The sequence below is a fragment of the Hetaerina americana genome, unplaced genomic scaffold (genome assembly GCF_022747635.1).
Source record: "Hetaerina americana unplaced genomic scaffold, ioHetAmer1.1.p SCAF_1, whole genome shotgun sequence".
Classification (NCBI taxonomy): domain Eukaryota; kingdom Metazoa; phylum Arthropoda; class Insecta; order Odonata; family Calopterygidae; genus Hetaerina; species Hetaerina americana.
This window is the reverse complement of record NW_027286069.1, coordinates 21,099,072-21,122,912: the sequence shown is the minus strand read 5'-3', so window position 1 is coordinate 21,122,912 and position 23,841 is coordinate 21,099,072. Positions and strand designations below refer to the sequence as shown.

Below are 23,841 nucleotides of genomic sequence, written 5' to 3'. Positions count from 1 at the left end.
AGAAATGGTAGGGGAGGAGAGATGGCTGCTGGAAGAAATTTGAGAGGCAGGACAAGTGGATGCATAAGATGCTGAGAGAGAAGGGGTTGCTGAAGACTGTAATAGAGGGGAGAATTGTTGGAGAGGGAGGAAAAGAATAGGAATTTTGGATGGAATTAAGGGGGAAAATAAAAGATATGCATTGCTAAAGAATGAGTTATTGTAACAGTATGGGGTTTAAGGATATTTTGCTTTGCTTTTGTCTGATTTTAAAGTACAATAATGTGTAGTCCTTAGATGTGGTTTGGAAGGTTTCATGAACTTGTAGACTCTTTTAGAGGAATCATTTATTATCATCTAGTTCTGACGAGAAAGACACAAGTTGCCAGCTGTGTGGTGTTGTAAGGTTAATGGAAAGAGAGATTAATTTTTTCATACTAACCATTTTGTATGAGCAAGTTTTTCATTTCATGAGATATTTTTCGTTAATTATTTATTCAAATAACTATTCTGTTTTTAGGCATATAAAGCCATATTTTATGAAAGTACTACCTTGATCAAAAATTTCCCGGAATTTATTCAGAAAATTAAAAATACAAGTTTATTCATCTAAATCTATATTGTCCCCTTCAAAGTAATCCCCATCGACTGCACCACACTTATGCCAGCGCTTGATACAATCCTCGAAACATTTTTTATATTCGGTTTTCGGTATGTCCATCAGTGCTTCCTGCGATTTTTCCATTACTTCCTCTCGGCTGCTAAAACGCGTTCCCCGTAATGGTTTTTTAACTCGATTGAACAGAAAGAAGTCACAGGGAGCCAAAGCAGGTGAATTCGGTGGCTGTTGGATGGTATTTGTTGCATTTTTCGTCAAAAAATTACGAATAATGATAGCACTGTGCGACGGTGCGTTATCATGGTGCAAAATCCACGAGTTTTCTGCCCACATTTCTGGTCTCTTTCGGCGAATTGCTTCACGCAAACGTGTCATAACGCCCAAATAATACTCTTTGTTTACTGTCTGGCCTTCTGGCAAAAATTCATGATGCACTACACCGTTGTAATCCATGAAAACCGTCAGCATTGCCTTCTTTTTTGACTGAAAACGACGTGGTTTTTTTGGTCTCGGCTCATTTGGTGAACGCCATTCACTTGCCTGATGTCTGGATTGCGTGTCGTACTCACAAACCCACGTCTCGTCTCCAGTAATGATCCTTTTGATGAATGTGGGATCGGATTCAGCCTCGCAAATCATGTCTTTTGCGACGTCAACACGGTCTCTTTTTTGCATGAAATTGAGGTCTTTTGGCACCAACTTTACTGCTACACGACGGAAACCCAAATCATTAACCACAATGTCTTGGGCGGATCCATAGGCAATGTTCAAGTCCTCCGCTATTTCTCTGATGGTTAATTTGCGGTTATTGACCAACATTTCTTTTACTTTATCAATTTTTTCACCGACTTTCGATGTCGATGGTCTGCCACTGCGTTCATCATCTTCGATTGACTCACGACCACTTCTGAACCGCTCGTGCCACTGGTAAACGACCGTTTTTTTTAGAGAATCGTTGCCGAAACACTTTTCCAACATTTCCAACGTCCGTGCGCCACTAAATCCGTTTTTTACGCAAAATTTAATACAAGTTCGTTGTTGCAAATTTAAATCCATTTCTGAAATTGTAAAAAATCGCCAACACACACAGAGATAGATGTACTCTTGGCTACGTAACTTTTGCAAATGTCAAGTTATGACACTAAGATTTAAAGGGAATATCAACAACAGAAGTACCAATTTAACAAAAAAAACAGAACTCAAATCGGAACGATGGGAGCGCCACACGGTGGTTATTCCGGGAACTTTTTGATCAAGGTAGTATGTTCATAAAATGTTTTTGGAATATGGACAACTTTATATTGTAGCGTGTGTACCTCTCATAGACTTGGGTTATTTTTCAAATTCACCCAAATGTATATCCTTGGAGATGAATTATGCAAATGTGTATCATTCATCCCCAAGTATACCTTTTTTTAGTTGGAGTTTATTATATCCAAGGGTATGGTATCGCTATAGGAGTGGCCCATACTTTTTCCAATCTTGCCATTGTTGGACCACACAGTGTTACACCTTCAAGTGTTTTCTTCTGACGTAAAGTGCCATTATCATGAGTGCTGGATGAATTTAAGGGAGGCAGGGGGGAAGTATGTATGTATGTCGAGTTGCTTAGGGGTTTGTTGTGATCCAAGTTTAAGATCTTAAAATCATAGTATGCAGAAGTTAGTTGGCATTTGATCCATCATGAATGATCTTGACTGGTATACTACGTAGTCTTACTAGCAGTAGTATGTTCTACAATTTTATTATATTCATTACTCAGCACACTAATTATCTATCTGTAAATGCATTTTAATACTTGTGAGTGAACTTTAGACTTTAAATTTATTAGTATTACTTATAAAATTCCTACTATGACTGCATAATACCATTCTTCCCACACCTGATCCTGAATACTAGTTGTTTCAACATAAAATTATGTAGAAAAATCAAAATGAAATTTGGAAAACGTAGTGATTTAAAAAAAATGGCTAGTGGGCATCCTGTGTGAAAATCATTCACCGACATAATTTCGTATTTCTAAGTTTCTAGTTTATCACACCTTTGACTATGTTGAATAAGCTGCATTGAAGTAATATCTTCAATTTCCCAGAATTATAATGTAAATTACCCTGATGTTGAAGGGCTTTAAGAATTCTTTAGAACATTAGTATTAAGTGGAATTCTGAATGTTTATCCATAACGATTTTACCATTATCAGTATTTAAAGCCTAAGATTGGTTTACTGCAGAGTTCAATTCTACTAAATTCAGGGCTGCACGTTCTAAAGTGATTATTGTGGTTGTTTTCCATTACCTTCCATTTTGTGGTACAGCAACTGATTCTTTGACTTACCCTCATGACCACAGCTGTGGTACTTAACCCCAGATTGATCATGTTGATCTGTGCCAGCAGTACCTTATGGTGAAACTGCTGCCTTTCACCATTGGTGCAGGGATATGTTTGGTCTAGGGGTCACTTTTCCTGGTTCCTCTTTAAACCAGGAGTACAATTTTTCCAAAGTTTAAAACTTTTGGTACTTCAGAGAATTGAACTGGTGACCTCTAGCTCTGTATTTTATTCTTGTTATTCCTGGGCTCTTCTCTTCCAAAGGATTCCATATATCTCATAATGAAGTGCCAGGTGTGGGCATTGGGGAGTTAAAGGAGAACAGTTTCTGCAATATTTGTGATAGTATTTTTGTATTCAGGATTATGTGTATTTCTATTTTGTCTTAGGCCCATTTAAGGTCTAACCTATGGTAATGTAACCATACACAATATATTTTTTTCAAATCTCATCGGAGTGGTCAAAATCAAAAGTTAATAAATTCTGACTGGAATAAAATGCTTCATATTCTGGAGGGGCTTCTTAAAATGAAAGAAGATTGATGCATATGTGTAAAGAATGGACTAAGAAGAAATGTTTACAACAGAGGAATATTCAGTGTGTACTTATATTCTGTCTAATGATGAAATGTCCACTTAGAGAAGATGATCAAGAGCTATTGTCTGATGATTAAAAACTAAAGAAAGAATTATTTGAAGAGCAGAAGGTGACACATATTCAAATAGAGAAACAAAAGCAAGTAAGAAAAGGACAACCTCTGTTATTTATGAAGAAAAATCAACAGTGGTGAAATAAGCAACAAGATGAAATATAAATAAAGATGAAGGAACTATGTATTTGGAATAATATCCTAACAAAAAGAAGCATTCTGACTGGAGATAAAGGAAGATTCTGCCTGGTTTTACCCCCTATGGTTATTTTTTATCAAAATGTATTCCAAGAGGCGGGGCGAAGGGATTGCAGTCTTGGGGTGAGCGCAGGAGTTAATAGGAGAGAACAAGGATGGAGGGCTGTTTCATAGCCTCATTTTTGAAGCCATTATTATTATTTTCTTTTAAGAGTTCCACAACTCCAGTTTTAGTATAAATGCTCTCTAAGTCAGGTCCATGAGTCTCTTGGACTCTTTCAGCTTGTTCTTTAATTACAATAACAAGAATCCAACCATTGGGCATTTTGGTGAATTAAACCCAATTTTTTCAAAAATATTTCTTCTCACAAAAAGCTCACATCGTCCCTTTTAAAGTTAGCGTGAACTTTGATAGTTCTGCAACTGCTTATGAAGAAATAGTTTTAAAAAACACTTTACTTTTTGTAGGCATTGTTTTGTGTATATGCCAAAGGATTGGCATTTGGTCTAATAATAAAGTAGAAGCCTGGAAGTAAGCAAGAAAACAATCTAATAATTATATCTTGAGGATTCTTCTCTAGGATAATTAATGCAAAAAGAAAGAAAGCAGAATGGAGAAGATCGGAAATGTGATGTAGCTGGATAATTATGTAAATCAAATGCATGTATAGAATACCTAATGTATTGGATCTAACAAGAATGAGAGAAATGGAAGAAAACTGTTAAGATAAGATGGAAAACCTAATTGGGCACATTTTCCCTAGTGTACTGAGTAGGGACAAATCAATTTTCCATTGCCATGTTCCTTTGTGAACATTTTTTACTCAAAATTTAAAATAATAAGTACTTTTATGACTGAAACAGACAACTATAGCCACTTAAGGGGTGTTTTGCATGTGTCTAGTGCAATAAGTTCCAAATTTATTTAAAGGAAAAAAGTCATTCTGTAGGAACAATTTAAGCATAAGGTTTATGGTATATAACTACTCGGCTGTGGCAGCCCGATAATTTTCTTATGCCTCTATGCAAAAGAAATGTGATGGTCTGCATCTCCCTATACCCCATTTAAAGCCAAAACAGGTGTAGAACCCTTGTAATCCCCTGGTAACCTTTTCTTTCTTTGCATCCTGAGAGACGGCCACTGTTGAGTGCATCTCATTGACCAATTACTGAAGGATTAAATGATAGAAATTAATTTAATTTCATTCATCTGTAGTAAATGCATAAGATATTCATTTTTGGCATAGTAATCTGATTGATTTGATACCAAATGTAAATCTGTTGATTTTTCAGCCATGTATAATTTACTAAGTGAGCATAGATATCTGATGAAAAAAGTGGAAAATTGGATTTAATCCATGATGGTGGACTGCAAGCCAGGAAGGAACCGATTTGGGGGATTCGAACCTATCTCGAAAAGAAAGTTTTCATACCATGAAGATGGATAAGACTTTGGACCCTTGGAGTGAGAGATGGCCAAGCTGATATAAGAAAGTTTCTGCAGTTGTCTGTCTCTATGCACAAGTATGTTTCCCTCAGTTTAAGGACTGTTTCCTAAAATCACCATTTCCAATGATTGTTTTCCCCATTACTAGCTTATGTGGTAGGAGTAGTATTAAGGGGGGGGGGCAACCGACGGCTGAGGTCATTGGCACCATAGCGAATGGACAGGAAAGGATCAAGGGTGGAGAGAAACCCGGCGTCGGCATTAGCCTACTCTTTACGAAAGGTGCCAAGGGGTCCGCAGTTTACCGTCCCATCTGACGGACGGCGTACTCACTCAAAGTGCTCTCCACAAAGCACCTCTAGTAGGGATCAAGATACCACTGAAAAATATTCAACACCGCCAGGATTCGAACCCTCTGGGTAGGAAGCCAGTACGATAGCCACCGCACCAATCCCAATCCCCTAGCTTATGTGTTTTGGCAATAGGCCTAAGCTTATGAATACTGAGTTGTTACTAGGCATGGTAGTTTTGTGGGTAGAGTGCTGGACTACATACCATAGGGCCCAGTTCGATTCCCGGGCATGTCTCTGGGCATCTGCAGAGCTTCACCCAAGCGGTGTCATTTATCAGGAACCACATCTTCCAGGAAAACTGTTGGCGGCATTAGGGAAAGAAATTGACCCACTGACCCTAATATGTGAATTTCTCATTTCATTGGGTTTAGTTTTAGGTGGGCCCCCATCACCTATCAAAGCCTTCCGTACCAATGAAATGGACCTTTGGGTTGAGTAAATGTGGTTGTTTTTTATATATTTAATTATGGCATCCATACAGTATTGACGCTAAATATAATGATAATTGGATGTTGGTAAACCTTTTGAATATCCAGTAGATATTAATGACCACTAGGATTGAGACACAATAGCCTGATAAAGGCAGTTTTCAGAGGAAGAGTGAAAATTAATGCTATAGCTAAAGACCTGGAATGAGATGCACGGAACAAATAATGACAAATGTCAATGTGAGGAAACATTTAGAATGGATAAAAGAGTTAATCAGAAAGAAAAGGCAGTCTTAAGAGTTGATATACTATGACGACGATGGGTTATGAGCAAAAATGTTATTGACTGCTGATGGGCCACTGTTTGTACATACATGCTGTGGCGGATGCCCTTTAATACTATGATGGAAAGGTTAACACTGGATTTTCGAAGGGACTTTAATGTTGCTAGCAGCAAGGAAAATGTTGGGATGGGACGGTAGTCTAGTGGGTAGAGTGCTGGGATAATGACCATATAGCCTTGGTTTGGATCCCAGTGATGCCTCTGGTCACGCACAGCTTCACTGAAATGTGCGATTTTTCTGGTGGTAGATCTACCTAGGAAACTGCAGACGTTATAGGGAAAGGAACTGGTCCCCCATATTACCCTGTTAATGTTTGAATTTCATGAGCAGTTGGGCTCAGTATTAGCTGAGCTTCATCCCCGCCTATCAAACCAACCTTATGGTTGATAACTGTGGTTAAGGAAAAGGATAAGGCTTTTTGCATGATACAGCTGAGGTGCATATTGGTACTCTCGTATGACAATCATCCATGACTCCTACTCCTGTTTTCTGCCTCTCCATTTCCATGTTTAACTTCACTGTTCTTAATTATTCTTGATAGCAGTTTCATTATACTGAGGGCTGCATAAAACCTTTTTCTTAATTGAATCTTATATTAGAAAAGATATTGGTTGCTTAGCGTGGCAAAATTTTGAGATTATCCAGGTTGCCATAATGTTTAATGTGTATATGCAATGTATTTACTAATTCCTACTGCCCATGTGTTGTCCCACAATTTTCAGTTCTCACTTCAGATTTCAATCATTAGTCTTGCTCCCTACGTACAACCTGGCTGAAGACATACATTTCATTATCTGACTAGTCCTATCTTTTACTTGGTAAAGTTCTGGGACCAATAAATATTATTATTGAAGTCCACCTTCTCATTCTTTCACCATAATATAGCCGGAAAGCCTCACAATTATCTAAAAATTATTTTTCTTAATTTAATTCACATATTCTTCTAAGGACAAGTATCTTTATATGGACTAAAGCCCATTTTTATGCTCTGAATCAAAAGTCAATGACTATGTTAGTGAAATAATTTTGGGAAATAACAACATAAACATTTTAATGTTTTTTTCCATCTATGCATCTGATAAAAAGAGACATTTCAGGCGTGATATGGTGGAATATCATGATTAATTAAAAATAGCAATTTTCCACTTGCTATTTTTAATTAATTTATGCATCTTTTGATTAAGAAGCTGAATGGCATTTATAATTGGTTTTTATTCTGAAAATGTTTATGATAGCAACTTTTAGTTCATGAAATATATACATACATTTTCCTTTAATGAAGTTACATAATACATATATTTGCAGGATTTGAGGATTTATGTACATATTTACTTTCAGTATTTTTTTACATTACAAAATTATTTTACTTGTAAAGTCATGAGTAATATTTTCACTATAAACAATTTAATGATTAAAAATCAAATTGGCACTATATGGCTAAAACTACTTCAAGAAAATATTTACAATTTTATAATTATTTGTGTAAGTATTACTTAATGGCATGTGCATTCAACTGTATTGTTTTAAGGGAGGCATGCTGCAATCCACAATGTTGGAGCTAACGCATTAAAATTGGGTGTGCATTGAAAGGAAATTGCACATCACTGTCTTGAACACCAGAACTTTGATGCTCACTTTTCTTTAGGATTTTAGTTCTAATATATGCATAGACTCATATTTTACATAATCAGGGATGAACAATGAAGCAATGCATTTCCATTAATCATCTTGGGATGGCTACATTTTCATTCATTCTGAACTGGCACCTCACACAAATGTACACTAAATCTTGCCATAGTTGGAGGAGTGCACTTGCTAAAATGTAATATTTTGAATTTTAAATATACCTACTCCACCTTCTAGCCACCAGGATATTTGTATCTTGATTTATGACATCTCACTTTCCGATGAATGCTGGACATTGGATTCTGTCACAAATGATATATGTACAAACATGATGAATCGAGTGTAATACTGTAATCAAGAGCATTGTCATATGGCTTGTGGGAAATTGTGTTCAAGCTAGGGAGCACAGCGTTGAGGTGATTGGAGAATTGATTAATAATACTTCAGAAGTTAAATTCTGAAAACGATAGAACGGTCTCCTGAGTTTGAATTTCTGCGCGAACGTCACAAAACATTCTTCTATAAATGCATTAAAATAATTTTAAGTGGGCACCGGCTGGGATACGTTTTTTTTTCTTCTGCCTATTGGTGGTCGTGGTGGTGCCGCCGCTTTCGAGGCTGACCTTGACATTTCCGCATGTGGGGAAAGGGTCCCGTGGCACCGTTGAAGTTAATGCAGTTGGAAACAAAAGCAGCGCGACTAGGTGATAGCAAAATTAGTTTTCTGCACGTCGTGGCCGATGACCTCAACGACGGCAGCCTCGTCCGCTCATTCCTCTACGCCTGTTGATGAGGCCTTGGCGGTGACGGATGATGGCGGCGGCGCGCTGCCCCCGGGAGTCGTCCTGTCGCTCTCATCTTTCTCGTTGTTGTTGCTCGCGGTCCCGTCACCGATGGGCCCCTTGCTGGGGAAGGGGAATGCAGTCCCGCCGTCCGCTGGCACCAGCAGCTCCTCCGTGCGTCGCCTTTCCGGCAGAGGCATCGACACGGCGTGCTTCAGCGTATACCTCTTCGTCTTAGTGTAAGGGCTCTGCAGGTTCCTCTTCTCGAAGGATGCGCTCACTGGCAGAAGGAAAAGAATAGTTTTTTTAATCCCCTGAAGGAGATAGCGTCTATAGGGAGTGGGTGATGTGATTACAAGTTTGTAATCTAATATGAATCATTCCCTCTGATTCACATTGTGGGATGGTATGTTTGGGATCCATTGTTGGTAAATGAAATGTTTGGCAAATTGTGCGATGTCAATTGTCAAAAATATAATCAATTGTTTTTCGGGGAAAACAATTGATTATTTAATGCAAAAGTATTATTATCGCATCTATTGTTATGTGTAAATATCTTCATTGATCATCAGGAGTCCTCTGATCAGAAGCCAGTACTTCCTTGTCAACATTTTTATAACAATATTTCAATAATTTTATTTCAATCTGCAAATGCAGCATTTTTTCTGAAAGGTTAATGGTATTGCTAAGGTGTAACTTAAAATATTTGGTTTTTGTATTTAACATACCCCAAGAGATACGCATTTATTTGAGGTATCGTCACAAGTACACACAATATTTGCCATCAAAAACTATTTCATTCGAAACTTTCTGTTCAAAGGAAATGTACTTATTCATGCGTCCGAAATAAGAAGCAACATGATGAAATCGACTAAAGAGCATTAATTTTAAATGCGTTCATTCTTATATAATGTCCAAAATACATAATATATTCCATATCTATCCCACTTCCTCCTTATATTTCCACCCCTTTCTCGTTCCTCCGCGCAGCAGCCATCTACGTATTCCCTCTTCTTCGAAATTTCTTAAGTGACTTCCATTCCCTCTGATCCATCCGAAAACTCTTCGATTTCTTCGTCACTGTCCTGCTTATCAATGCCATACTTCATCACACACACTTATTAAAGACTGCCAATTTAATATATATATATATATATATATATATATATATATATATATATATATATATATATATATATATATATCATTCCCTTTTTCGCCAAGACCATATTCCTTAACCATGGTGTTCCACGCTTTTCTTTAAAATCATAGCTAATCTTCTGTGCGTCTCAACTCATTAATCCTGATTATAAACTTCCCAATATTTATAAGTGTATCTTTTGCCAACTAGAATTGCATCATGATGTCCATACTAACTGCTTTCCCAAGTTAAGGTTATTTACCATGCAAGGAAATTGTTTAAAGTGGTACAGTTTACACCCCCCAACTATATCGCACACATTTTTAAAATATGCATATTTTAAAAATATTAGCATAAATATTTATTAAAATGTTGTTCGGGTACATGGAAATCGAGAATTCAGAAGAGAACAGGCATGCTCAAGATGGAATGTTAATGCACGAGCGCGTAATGAGTTCACCATCATATTGTTCATTTTTGAAGAGTTAATTACCACCCCAGCGGTAGTTTGTAGGGAATACAGATAAATAAAATTATATTTTTCTCGTCACTCATCCACGCTTTATACTAGCTGCGCAGTCTATTCAATAAAATGAAAAAGAATTGTGAGAAACGATTGAGGTAATGAGAAAATTTTCATCCCGTTCGATTGAAGAGCCAAATAATAGATACGTGTAATCTATAGGAACATTATGCTGGTGTTTTGCATCTAAATATCTTCCAAGCAAACTTAGATCAGTAATTGAGCGAACTTCGTCATGTATTGTCCAAATGTTCCTAAGTATATCAATCGGGAGCAAAATGCCAGAGATTGTAAGTATATATTTATGACAAATAATCATCAGTTTTTCACATATTAAGGGTCTGTTGTTGGAGATCCGTACTGTTTGAGCCTTGGAACTCCATACTTAGCACTCGCGAACAACTTTCTTGACTTATAGTATTTTCTCATCACCATTCCCTCCTTACGCGAAACTAATATAGTATCACTCACAGTCTTCAGGTACCCGATACATCCATCTCATATCTCTCCCGTTCACTTTTACTGCTTTCTACTGATTTCTCCAACAACATCCACTCTTTCCAATCGATTTTATTGCTCGCACGTACTTAAATATGAATCCCGAATTTAATGCGCAAGAATTGGACAATTGTTGATGCTTTGACGCAACAATCGAGTAACGGCGGTTCCGAGACCATACAGAATAGGCCCCCCTGCCTGGGTGGTCGCACGCGAAAAAATTCTTCGCCCGCACTGATTTTTCCAACCCACCCATGATGGAGGCCATGTCAGGAACTGCGTGAAAAATAGACGCTATGATAAGGCAGCTGGCCAAAGACTTTGGATTTATTTTTCAAAGCGAATGGCTCAAGTGGGTTCATAAGAGTCATTCTCGATATAGACCTTGGATCCATCTGGGAACCATCTTAAGGGAGATGATGCGCAGCGTGGCGAAACCATTTCGGCTAAATTTCTGAAATCTACTACGAAGCTCGTTCTTTCTTTCGCATGGCCACCTTCAACTCGGTGTTGTGGTGACCTCAGAACGATTTTCTGCATGAATGGATGGTTCCATTTATCATTTAACCCAAATCAAAAACTGGAATATATATAAAATAACCCTAATCGTTTTATAAAATCATTTGCCCTCTTTACATTTGTCCTCTTCTACATATTTTGAATGAAACTTTAAAAATTTTCGAAATGTCTTCCTTGAGTCAGAGAAAACTTGGAAGCCAATTGTGTTTTTTAATATGTTGCATTATCAAACCAGTTAATGTATCAGGTCTCAGATTCGCTAATTCCATTCCAAATCGTCTCCATTGGGAGTTACATTGTGTACAATTTTACCAAAGCTTGTTTTCGGGATTTATGCTTGATTTTTTTTAGTTTGAAATTTTTTTCTTGAAAATCTAATGGTTTCCGTGAGCACCGTGAATTATGTGCCGGGCCTCAGGACATACATTTCTATTTCCATCAGGCGTAGTCTTCTTCATGACTGAATGCATACAGTAAAATCTAGGATTTTAAGGTAAAACATTTACTTAGATTAACGTGTTGTGAAAATGACTTATATTACAATATTTACGCATATTATTGCATTTTGAAAGAAATATTTTGTTAAGAGAAAGGTGTGCATGATCGGGTATGTTGTAAGAATTATATTGGCAGCCTTTAAGAATTTTGAAAATGTACAGAACACCAGAGTTTCCTTAAAACAATTAGGGGGATGACTATGACTTCAAATCATATTGATAGATTGGGACACCGGGGGATAAAATAAGTGGGACAGAAACCGTCACAAACAAATTCAAGCACTCGTTCTTCCGACAAAGTCATAAAACAATCGAACAACAATGACCGCTTATATTTAATTAACGACTAGTATGTAATGATTTATTCAAACACCGATTATTGCATGATGTACATTAGGCATGTATATGTAAGAGTGTGTTTGTACATATTAGCAAATATACATCAAAATGTGCGTATGAATTAATAGTTTTGCATGCATAATTGGTACCTTAACACCCCCCTCCACACACTCTTGCGAAGGCTTGAATATGGTGTAGATATAGATTTTTTATAAAATAATAATGACGACAAGAGATATGTGTAAGAGTCTATTTAAAGTGGGCTACACTACTTTCTGTTGACGAATGATGAGGTATTCAAAATTTAAAGAATTCGCGAAAATATATTAAGTATTGGTATTCCGGAAACCTCTCGAGGTTCTGGACTCAAATCACACCTGCCATAGTCCAAGGTCAGCATTTTTTTCCTCGCCATAAGACGTGACATCCTGTTTCACAGAATGTCGAAATAAAGAAATAACACTCAAGCAAACTTCCTTCATTGACTATAACATAAACATCTTCCTTTTAAGGAAAGGCTTCCGCAGGAGGAAGACATTACCTTGACCAAGGAAACGCCATAGTTAATTGAGCTTTATGATTGATAGGTAAACTTCCAGTTGAGAAATCACTGAAACACCTTCTTGGCACTAAAACTTGGCTTAGTTAAAATCGGTATTATCTCAAACCGATGACTAGATCAGTTTTGTTGATCTTCAGTTATATCTACATCTAGATCTACGGCTATATTAGGAAATTTTCAAACTTTAGTTAACCAATCAGCCATGGCGTTACAATCATTGCTGAACGCCTTAATGATAGGCATGAGAATCAATGTAATCAAATTAAAGACTGTGAGGTTTTCGAGAGGGAGTAAAGGTAAGATGAAAAATCAAAATAGGTCATAAAATAGAGTAAGCGAAGCAGTACATCTATCTTGGCAGTATTTTTGGCCAAGATGGTCACACTAGTAAAGGTCTAAGAAGAATAGTTGCGTTAGGCAAAGACGCTTTCACAAAGAGTCGGGAATTGATGACGGGTACGTTGAGTAAGGATGTTAAGAAACGACTGGTAAAAATTTGTTGTGGAGCGTGGTTTTGTTGGGAGGAATCATAAGGAGGCAGGAAAAATGAATGTAAATCATCAATATATATATATATATATATATATATATATATATATATATATATATAAATATATATATATATATATATATATAAATATATATATATATATATCTTTATATTTTCTATATATATATAACTCAAAAATATACATAGAAGACACGTTAAAGGACATTCGCATTCCAGATAATTTGAGCTGTCGGCCCTATCTTATGGCTTCTTCTGGTCATGAATCCGACTGAATTACTCATTTTCGTCGAAGGGTGATGCTAATCTACATGTTGGGCAACGATTTCGAAATATTAATACCTTCGTAAAATGGATGATCTCTTCCCATCCATTAATTTTCTTGCATCGGCGAAGGAAGAAATAATTTACAAAATTGTAAAAATTGGAGTAAAAATTGGAAAACCTTATCCAAGGATTTTGTAGTAGAGGTTTTATCTTAAAGAAGAGGTGCCCTTAGGGTAAGAAATTGGGTCTGGTGCGTATGCGGCATGTTAAAACTCGCGTAGCGTGGAGATGAAGAGATTTTGGAAGAAAAATAGCGTGTTTTGCGTAACGTGGCGAGGAGTTTTTATCAGTTCGTCTTCACAGTTGAAATTTATTTCTAGATGTCATGTAGAAAGAAGTATTAGGGATCCTGGACCACATCAGTTTCATTCAGTGTGTTTATCGTACCACGCAAGTAGTCGCCGGAGATGTACACATAAACGAACCGGCGATCAACGTCTTGGGTGTAGTAGCGGATCTAGAAAACATCTTAAGGGGAAAAGACGGCATTTTTGGACGTGAAACAAAATAATTTTTTTTAACTTTTCACACAAATAAATTTGTGTCCGCATTGATTAAATATAAACTAATTAACCCTTTAGGCGCGTGGAATTTAGAAACACCGTTTGCCGTTAAATGGGTCTAAAAGAGCCATTTAACTGTTATGAACATTATTATGATAATTTTATCACAAATATACAAAATAACTGTTCCTTAAACAATATAATAATATTCAAAATGGAAATAACTACACTTTTATACCTTTATTCACTAGTAACTATTTATTTTTCAACAAATATGAAATGGCTCGTCCCTTAAAAATCGTCAATTTTTTAATCTAACCAGAGTCGACGATTTGTTCATTTGGAATTATTTCTTCAGTTTCTCCTTGTGTTAATTCTAAATACTGTTTAAAAAAATAAAGACGTTTTGAACTTATCCAAGTGATCTTTGATGTGAGAATTGATTATTTTTATTCACATCTTAAGCACACCACTTCCTTTTCTTGATGCCATCTTCTGGTTATTCTTGGATCGTTTTATGAACCACAGACATTGCCCAGCACCTTTAATCCAGGTATATAAATTTTATTTGAATATCAGTTATTTCTTTCATTAGATGTCTATTCAACAGATCTTTTCGAGACAAGAAATACTGAAGGTAACAAGTGGAGATTGACCATACGGTACAAAGAATCCACGCGCATAAAAAGCAACGCGATAAAAAATGCTAACATATTTAGCTGATCTGAGTCAGACCCACCCAAGTTGGAGCAACCACTTAAAAGTATTGACTTCTGTAGATCGCATTTTCTATTAAATTATCCCATACTCGCGGAAGAAATTAAGAGTGATAGGGTGATAGGGTTGAGGTGTCTCTGAGACAACAGTCCACCGGGCCAATTGTAAAGGAATAATGGTAGATATTCAAAATTGTTTTCGACCGTGTAAGAGGTGCGTTTAAGTTCTAAAGTCACCTCATATTTTCCTGCCAGATTACGGACACCAGAAAGTTGAAAAGCCTGTCACTTCTTAGTATACACTTTCCATAGATGTACATATATTTTGCAAAGTCAGCGCATTGATTCCATGGATACCGAGAACGCTTCTTTAGGGGTCCATTTTGACCACTGGAAAATAAGACCTGTCCGTGACCAAGATTTCTTCGAGGGTTCGTTGCCGGACGACTCTTAGACGACTCTAAAATTTGACTCATCGGTGATAAAATTAACGGTATGCGGCGTCACTTGGTGGAATTGTTTTATGTTAATGACCTGATGATACTGCGTCGCAATTAAACTCCAGGTCGTTCAAAATGATAATTTTGTAGAGAACCAGTCATCAAGTAGATAACAAGATCATTTCTTCTTACGACGTATTCATCGGTGGAATGCTTCGCTTTAACTTATTTTCGTCTAGTGCATTAATTGTAGACACTCTAATAAACCCGTTTGCTATACCTTAAATTAAATTAATGAAGTACTACTTTATTTTCTTCGTCAGATGACAAAAAATTATCCGCCATATTGTTTGATTCCCGATTTGGTCGCAAGATATCCACGATCAAGTATTAAATGTCGTTGTTGAAACCGCATCCCATAAGTTTTCACGGATGTCAAATTCTTCTTACGGCCGTAACTTCAATTACAATTCTACATCTGAGAAATTATTACTTTAACTCATATCTTTTACTTTTACTTTTCAAAATATATTAAACAATTAAAGTAACTATTTAAATTATGAGTGTTATGTACTTTTCGTCGTATCCACGGACACATCGAATGTATGTAAATAAACATCTACATTTTTCGCGCTTCTTTTGTCGCTACGATCGCTTTTGTACGAGTGAACGCATAGTTTTGACTCCATGGTTAACAGAATTGTCTAATTACTTTTTCAGCGACCGTTCCCTAATTTTTAATGTAAAGTTCAAGTGGTCATGAATATCGTCAACGTATATACCATCAATAAAATCTTGAAACAGATTTCAGCGTTGTCGTTAAATTTCTGTCGTAACCAATGCGTAGCTTAGAGTACGTCGAACAAATCTTAGGATTTTCCTCCAGACGTCAATGCCATGAGCGCTTGAATTCATGTGCTCTCTCGGCATGTGGTTGGTTGCCTAATTAGCGCCCACAACCTTCAACCGTTAGAAATCGACTATCGAGCGTCTTTCAAGTACATTTCTCGCTGTAAACTCGACATTCAAACATGTTTGCCGACCGTCTCCGCGATTGGCTTCTGCGGGGTGTTCGACGGCATCTACGCGTAGATACGTTAGTCTCTAACTCGTAAGTTAGTTAACGAGGGCTTTAGTGGGAGAGTTGACTAAAATGTTTCAATCTTTCCTCAGATGAAGAGATTCGTCTATCTTAATTTCTGATTATGGACTGATACGACGTCAGATTGTTTTATCGTGTGAAAGCAAAAAACTATTTTATGAATTATTTTTGGATAAAAAGCAGATAACTGCGAGATTTATATTGTTTTTTCTTTCCCGAAGATAAAGATTGTCAGCATTGATAAAAATAGTGAAGGCGAGCAGAATGTTGTTATTAATCGAAGATACTAAGTCAGCGAAACTGGATGGAGTTCTTTTGTATCTGCAGCTTTTTAAATACATAATAAATCCACGAAGGTTTATATATATATATATATATATATATATATATATATATATATATATATATATAGTATATACGAGTATATACACACGTATACACTCGTATACACACACACACACACACACACACACACACATATATATATATATATATATATATATATATATATATATATATATATATATATATATATATATATATATATAGCATTACTTCTATATCTTCAGATGAAGACGGATTGTTTCCGTCGAAATATCAAGAAATAACGTGTGAGTGTTCTTCTTTTTTTGTGTTTCTATATTGTGTGTAACTGTGTATTGTACTATTCGGCACTTCTGTGTTACGTCTACGAAAGCATATATATATATATATATATATATATAACACTTTTTGAAAGTCTCACGGACGTGAATAATAATGTATAACACTTAGCACTAGTGGACACAGACAAAAACACACACAGACAAAGAAGTTCTGTCCCTCTCTTCCTTGATAAAGGTGGTCACGACCACCGAAAATTCGAAAAATAGTGAGTCACGTTTTTGTGTGTTTCTGTGTGTTTTTGTCTGTGTCCACTAGTGCTAAGTGTTATACATTATATATATATATATATATATATATATATATATATATATATATATATATATATATACACACATATATATATATATATATATATATATATATATATATATATATATATATATATATATATACACATATATATATATATATATCGTTTAATTCGTAGTATACATAATATACTTCGTTTTCATTATACATAAATATGTGATGAAAACGAAGACGCGACAGAGCGCTAGCGAACAAAAACACAGAGAAACTCGTATGTACTCCGAATTTTCGCAGTTCAAATCACATTTATCAAGGCAGAGTGCGTATGTGTATACATTTTTTACACACAGACACAAAATACATATATACACAATCACCTACGGGTTGATGAATGTGATCATAGCTTTCCTTATATATATAAGTGAAAATTTTACATAAACTAAGACTTGTTATTATAGATTTCATTTTTAGACTCGGCACAAACTGCAGGACTAGATAACGTACGATAAATGTATAATCATTTCCATTGAATAAACGCAATTCGTCTTCTAACTGTGTAATTGTACGTACATATATTCATCCTTGGAACTTATAGTAAAAGTGCATTGTAGAAAATTTCATGTTTAAGCGCTAGAATGAGTTAAAAATTTGAGGCAATTGACTAAACGCTAATTGTTTTTAGGGAGAATGGAGTTCATTACATTTATTGCAGTGTCTACAATTTTATTTTTTTTGACAAACTAAAAAAAATATTGCAATAATATCAATGGGAATGCCATTAAGAGAATGTATATACTTAATATAATTTCGCATGTGAAACCGGGTATAAATTGTATGATTTTAACTTCAGCGGTTGGCAATAAATGTACTGCAGGTTGATAAAAAATCAAGCAAAACTTGTCTTGAGGTGTACCTGCGGCGGGCGGAGTCTTTGGTTGCGCCAAGCAGAGGACGTAGTCCAGAAGATCTGAGGGCAGCGACGTCAGGATCTTGGCGCGAAGCTGCGCCGATACGCTGGGAACGTAGCGTCTCTGTTGGTGAAAAAACGCGAAACAATAATTTTACTGGAAACTATCCAAGCGGAGTGGCGGGAAAAAAAATTACATGCGATACATTAAAAGACTAAATGGGGCGATAGCTTGAAAATGATGCGGCTTGGGATTACGAACTCAAAAAAGGGTTACTGAAATGTTTTTACATGCAGAATATAATCTCTGCGCTAGCCAAGACGTTTCCAAAGAGAAGAAGGGAATCACTGACAGAGATGTTGACAGATACTGTTTGGAAAATGCCTGTATAAGCGAAAACTTCATTATGGAGCGTAAGTTTATTTTGGCATGGAAATTTGGTCGTTGGGGCAAAATGATGGACGTAGATTTGAGGCTTTTGAAAGAAGGGTTTGGAGAGGGATGGAAACGGTGAAAGGACGGAAAGGAAACCAAAGGAGGAAATGCTAGGCATGATGAGGGAGGAGAGGGAATTGCTGAGAGAAATCCCAAGATGGCAGGAAAGATGGACGCAAAGTATTTTGATCGGCAATGGGATGTTGGGAGACTGTTAGATTAGGCAAACGATGAAAGGACAGAAATAGAATTGGCATGTTGGATGGAATGAAGGGAGGAAGGAAGTATGCGGGATTGAGGAGGGGCTTATTCTAGAGTGGGGTGTTTCGACTTGTGCCCCCTTAGACAAGGCTTAGGAATGCAGCGATAGTCGCGAATTGGCTTTCATTGGACCTCCATTTCCTGGCCCGAGCGAAACCCTTGAACTCTTCTGGAAAACACATTAATATGCTGCCCATCGTAGTATGGACGGTTTGAGGACAACTTTTAGGAAATTGCACATTTAGTTTGTATTGAAAAAATTAAAAAGTTGTCAAATATTCTCTGATTGAAAACTAATACACTTCTTCCAGTTGTAGTTCGCACCCGTGAACATAGAGTTCGTGCCTTTTACAGGGTGCGGCACCATGACTTCCATTTTTTAAAGGGGTTTTACTTTATAAAAAAGGAATTTATATTGCCGCACCCTGTTTTTGACAATATTTCATAGCTCAGAATTGATGCGGCTATTCTGCTCGTGTCGAACTACCCCAGACATTTTGAAACCTTCAATAAATCATCTCCAAGCACATCGCTATCCATTGAAAATTTTAACGTTTAAGCTGTCTACGCTAGGGTTCCCTAAAAGTGTACTTTAAAAAAGTATATTTAATGTGAGATTTTATGCATGATGCTGACCTTGTATTCGTATGTTAGTGTACATACGAATTGGGTGCAACCCTGTATATGCCATTTATTTATGAGTATGTGTGGGCACAGGATATATATATATATATTTATTTATTTATTCAAACACAAAATCCCGCCATACGGCGAACAAATATTCATTCACATGGAAATAGATATAAGGAAAACGGATAGGAACACATATAAAAGACAAACACAATAGAGGTGGGGAAGGCGGAATCGAACGGATCACAAGAGTAAAAATATTTCCTTGACCGAGACTCGAACACCAAAAGTGGAAAGATCCGGTGTTCGAGTCCCGGTCAAGGAAATATTTTTACTCATGTGATCCGTTCGATTCTGCCTTCCCCCCCTCTATTGTGTTCGTCCTTTATATGTGTTCCTATCCGTTTTCCTTATATCTATTTCCATATATATATATATATATATATATATATATATATATATATATATATACACATATATACATGTATTTTTTTTCTCGTATATATATTAACTTTTTGAGTAATGTAATGTTACACGTACCTTTGGGTGCTCTCCAATCACAGCATCCACCATGTCGTCCACGACCTCGGTGATCTTGGAAGGGGGACGGGCCTTGCTCAGAAATTTTCCCACCGTACTCTGGTTGGAAGAGAGAAATAAAGAATTCATTATCATTAATTTCTGCGCTGCTTTGCTAATCAACAGTGAGACGTACGGAAATTAAGGTCGGGAAGCCAACACGGCGAAAATAAAAGTGTGTGGGGTCCAGCTTACTTTTCCTCTGGTGGTACTTTCGGTACACGTATGACTTACCATTATAAAAATATATAATCCTCTTAACGGTGGGGAAAACGGCGTTATTGATAAGTGTAATCGAACTGTTAATGATATTCTCAAGAAATTGATATGCTAAGATTGACAATAAAGTTGTTGGGGCATAAACTAGAGCATATGAAACAGTTCACTTATTTACACAGTGTTTTGTGTGAAGAGTTTGGATGTGATTGAGGAGAAATTTAAATTAAATAAACTTAATTAACAGCTAAATAATAAAAAGTATGATGACCAACTTGCTCATCGAAAACAATTATCAATCTTGCTCTTGATAAATTTCGTTTTCAGCTCTTATGTACGTTATATGGCAGTCTACCGTTTCAAGGTAGGGTTTTGGAAGGACACATGCTAACATATCTTGGCTTATCCTAAAAAGAAACACATAATGGCATGCAACACCACAATAAACTGTTCATCCATTCCACATGCTTTCTACCTCCATTCATATTGTCCGACACGCCTATCCTTGTCTTCCTCATACCTCGCTTGTCTAATATTCTCCCCATTACGTTAATTTTCTATTTAAGGATTTATCGTTGCAATTAGGAATTTTTCCTGGTGGCAACGGTCACTTATCACAGTCTTCAGAATTTCATCGCCAATCAAAATGTTCTGCATCATTCCAAACTCTTTTGGATTTCTCCCAACAGCCCTCTTTCCTGCCCCACAGTTTTTAATAATACTTTTTAGTTTGATTCCCTATCTGTCCATTTAATTTTTCTTACCTTGACAAATTCCAAAGAAACTGCGGAAGATGCCGCAACAGTAACTTTTTTAAAGGAGTCATCCGCTAATGTGCATTTCAATGCAAAAATTTCAGAGTGTAAAAATCATTCGCCTTGACCGGGGATCCCAGTCAAGGATCCCAGTATAGGCGAATGTTTTTTACACTCTGAAATTGTTGCATTTTCTATCCGTTTCAACGTCCACAGGTTGAAAAGTATATCCCTGTTTTAATCCTCTTCCTAACTCCTTGATTTTTTTGCTTGACACCCCATACACCACGCGCACCTAATCGGCTTAACTTATGGATATGTTACGGGTGTCTCCTATCCCTCAAAAACACTCCTATCTACTGCTATACATTCATCATTTCTACCCAATTTACTATAACGAACTCCATTCGAGAATCTACGAATGGAAAAAATACATCTTGATTTTATTCACGTGTGCCTCTCCCCATCCTGAATCCAAACTGATCATCCCCCTGATAATCATTAACCCTCCCCTCTATCCTTTCATTGATGAACAACTTGCTGTGAGTGAAATCAAACTTATTGCTAGATAGTTCTCTCATATGGCTGTCTTTATCTTATTTTTGGAATTGGAAATAAAACTGATTTGACGAATTCTTCCGACCAAATTCCTCCATTATAAATACTACGTATTAGTCCATAAAAAAATCTTCCTCATACTTTTTCCTAAACTTTTAAGTAGTTCCCTGGGAATGCTGGTCAGCCCCATGGTCTTATTTGGTTTAAATTTTCTTAATGCCCTCTCTATCTTGCCATTGAATAAGACTGAGGCTAAGCTATCCTCATTTACCTGTACGTCATATTCCCTTTCTATGACTAAGATTGCTGGTTTAACGTCTCTGACATATAATTCCCCTTCTTTCTATCTCTATTGAATTATTCCTGGTTCAATTAATAATTTTTCTGGCTTTCATTACCTGCACAAACGTATTTTCCCTTCTAACTTCCTCATGCCTCTCTCACCCACTGGTTTGGCGCAACAATTTCCCACTTCCTTTACATGTCCTCATACTGCGACCTCAACCTCGCTTAAATCGCCTTGTTTGTGTACCTGCGTCAGCTAATTGTTTATTGTCTAATTAGCTTAATACTATGATGATATTGGTTCCTGTTTAAAGTTAATCTTTCAGACTCCATTATCTTTTATAGCCATCCAAATGTCTTTTCCTGTTTAGTTCAGTGCTACAAGGGCAATTGATGGAGATTTTTTCGCTCATGTCGGGTAATTATTTCAACTCAACCGGACTGGTTCGGGGGCACCACCGAGTTCCGTTTGCGTGACTTGGGTTTGCTGACCCTCCTGGAAGTTGCAGAAGGTTTTAAGATTTAAAGATCCTCGCTCTTTCCTCGTACTCTTTCTCCAGGAATCCCTCCGTTTCAATCGTTTGGGCACCATTGCATTTCGAAAGGCATTAAAATGCGAAGAATGGGGTGTCATCGACATCAATGTTTCAAACGTCTCTCTCATCCAGCATTGCGTCTCTTTTATTTACAGCTTCATGGATCGGTGATTAGCTACTTCATACATTTCTAATATTGGCATTTTGTCGTTAGACTGGTTTCGCTTCGTAAAATTGAAAGTTCATGTTTTGATGGAGGCATATGTGAGGACAAATAAAATTTAACGTACCCATTATGATATAATGAAATGCAAATATATTGCATTCTAATATTACGTACTCTAATGTACTAAAATTCAACGTGATTTATGTAATGTATGGTAATATATCATAACGTAGCATAGCATAGAATAGCATAGCTTCTCATAGCACAGCCTAGCATAGCATAGCACATAACATAATACAATGTAATACGGTGCAGTGCAATATAATTTAATGTAATATGATATTATTAAATATGAAATGAAACCATAACAGCATAAAAATGACAAAACAAGCGTGGCATGCCATAATACAACATAACATAACAGAATATAATAGCTGCTGCAAAAGTAGGAAACGTAAATTTTGATTGATCAAACAATAATTACCCTAATGGCATGCAGGCATTACCCATTACCTAATACCCACTGCCACCCGTCCTCGTGACGTCATGTAGGGTAATATGTAGTAGATGTAGAATAGATCCTCGAGTAGAAGGCCATCAAATGCGCAATTTGACGACAATGGACGACTTTTCACGCGGAACGCTTAGGCGTAATAATTTCCGAATATACGCGGCACATGGACCAGGAGATCGAGCAAAGGTTTCTTTTTCCGAGTTTCGTGACGCTTGTCATCTCATTAGTGATCAGACATATGAGCGTTATTTCTTCGAGTCATTTTCTACAAGTTGCCCAATTTTTTTTGTATTAAAAATATCGAGATGATTTTCCGTTTCCTTCCTCATTAAGGATTTGGAATGTCGGGCATTACTTAATTCACCGCGCAAATGAGGTGAGTCTCCTGAATAAAGTCGACCACTCCACTAAATTCAGGATCATAATCCGATTCACTAACTTTTGGAATACGTATCTGAGTAATTTATCACTCTGAGGTTCAAGTAAATCCCATCTTCACTTGTGCGAAGGTTATACGTAGTCCAATATCGATTACCCGCGACTGATAAGTCGATTACCTCGTCTCTTAAGAGGAGTGCGTGCGTGCATAATAATAAAAAAACCGCTGCGAGCAAATTTTCTCCGCCTTCGAGAAAGTTTCCAAGTTCATCTCGTC

The 23,841-nt window shown here is 36.7% G+C and overlaps 1 protein-coding gene across 1 annotated transcript in view; it reads right to left on the bottom strand.

Annotated features, from left to right (window-relative positions):
* Positions 1 to 7,585: 7,585 nt before the first annotated feature.
* The window catches only part of LOC139700506 (17-beta-hydroxysteroid dehydrogenase type 6-like), a 127,347-nt gene continuing 111,091 nt past the window's right edge, over positions 7,586 to 23,841 (bottom strand). Inside the window, exons 6-8 of the mRNA XM_071599065.1 lie at positions 20,118 to 20,216; positions 18,257 to 18,374; positions 7,586 to 9,033 (exon numbers count right to left, since the gene is read on the bottom strand). Of these exons, the coding sequence (XP_071455166.1) occupies positions 8,741 to 9,033; positions 18,257 to 18,374; positions 20,118 to 20,216 (510 nt within the window). The 3' untranslated portion in view covers positions 7,586 to 8,740. The remainder of the gene's footprint in view (positions 9,034 to 18,256; positions 18,375 to 20,117; positions 20,217 to 23,841) is intronic.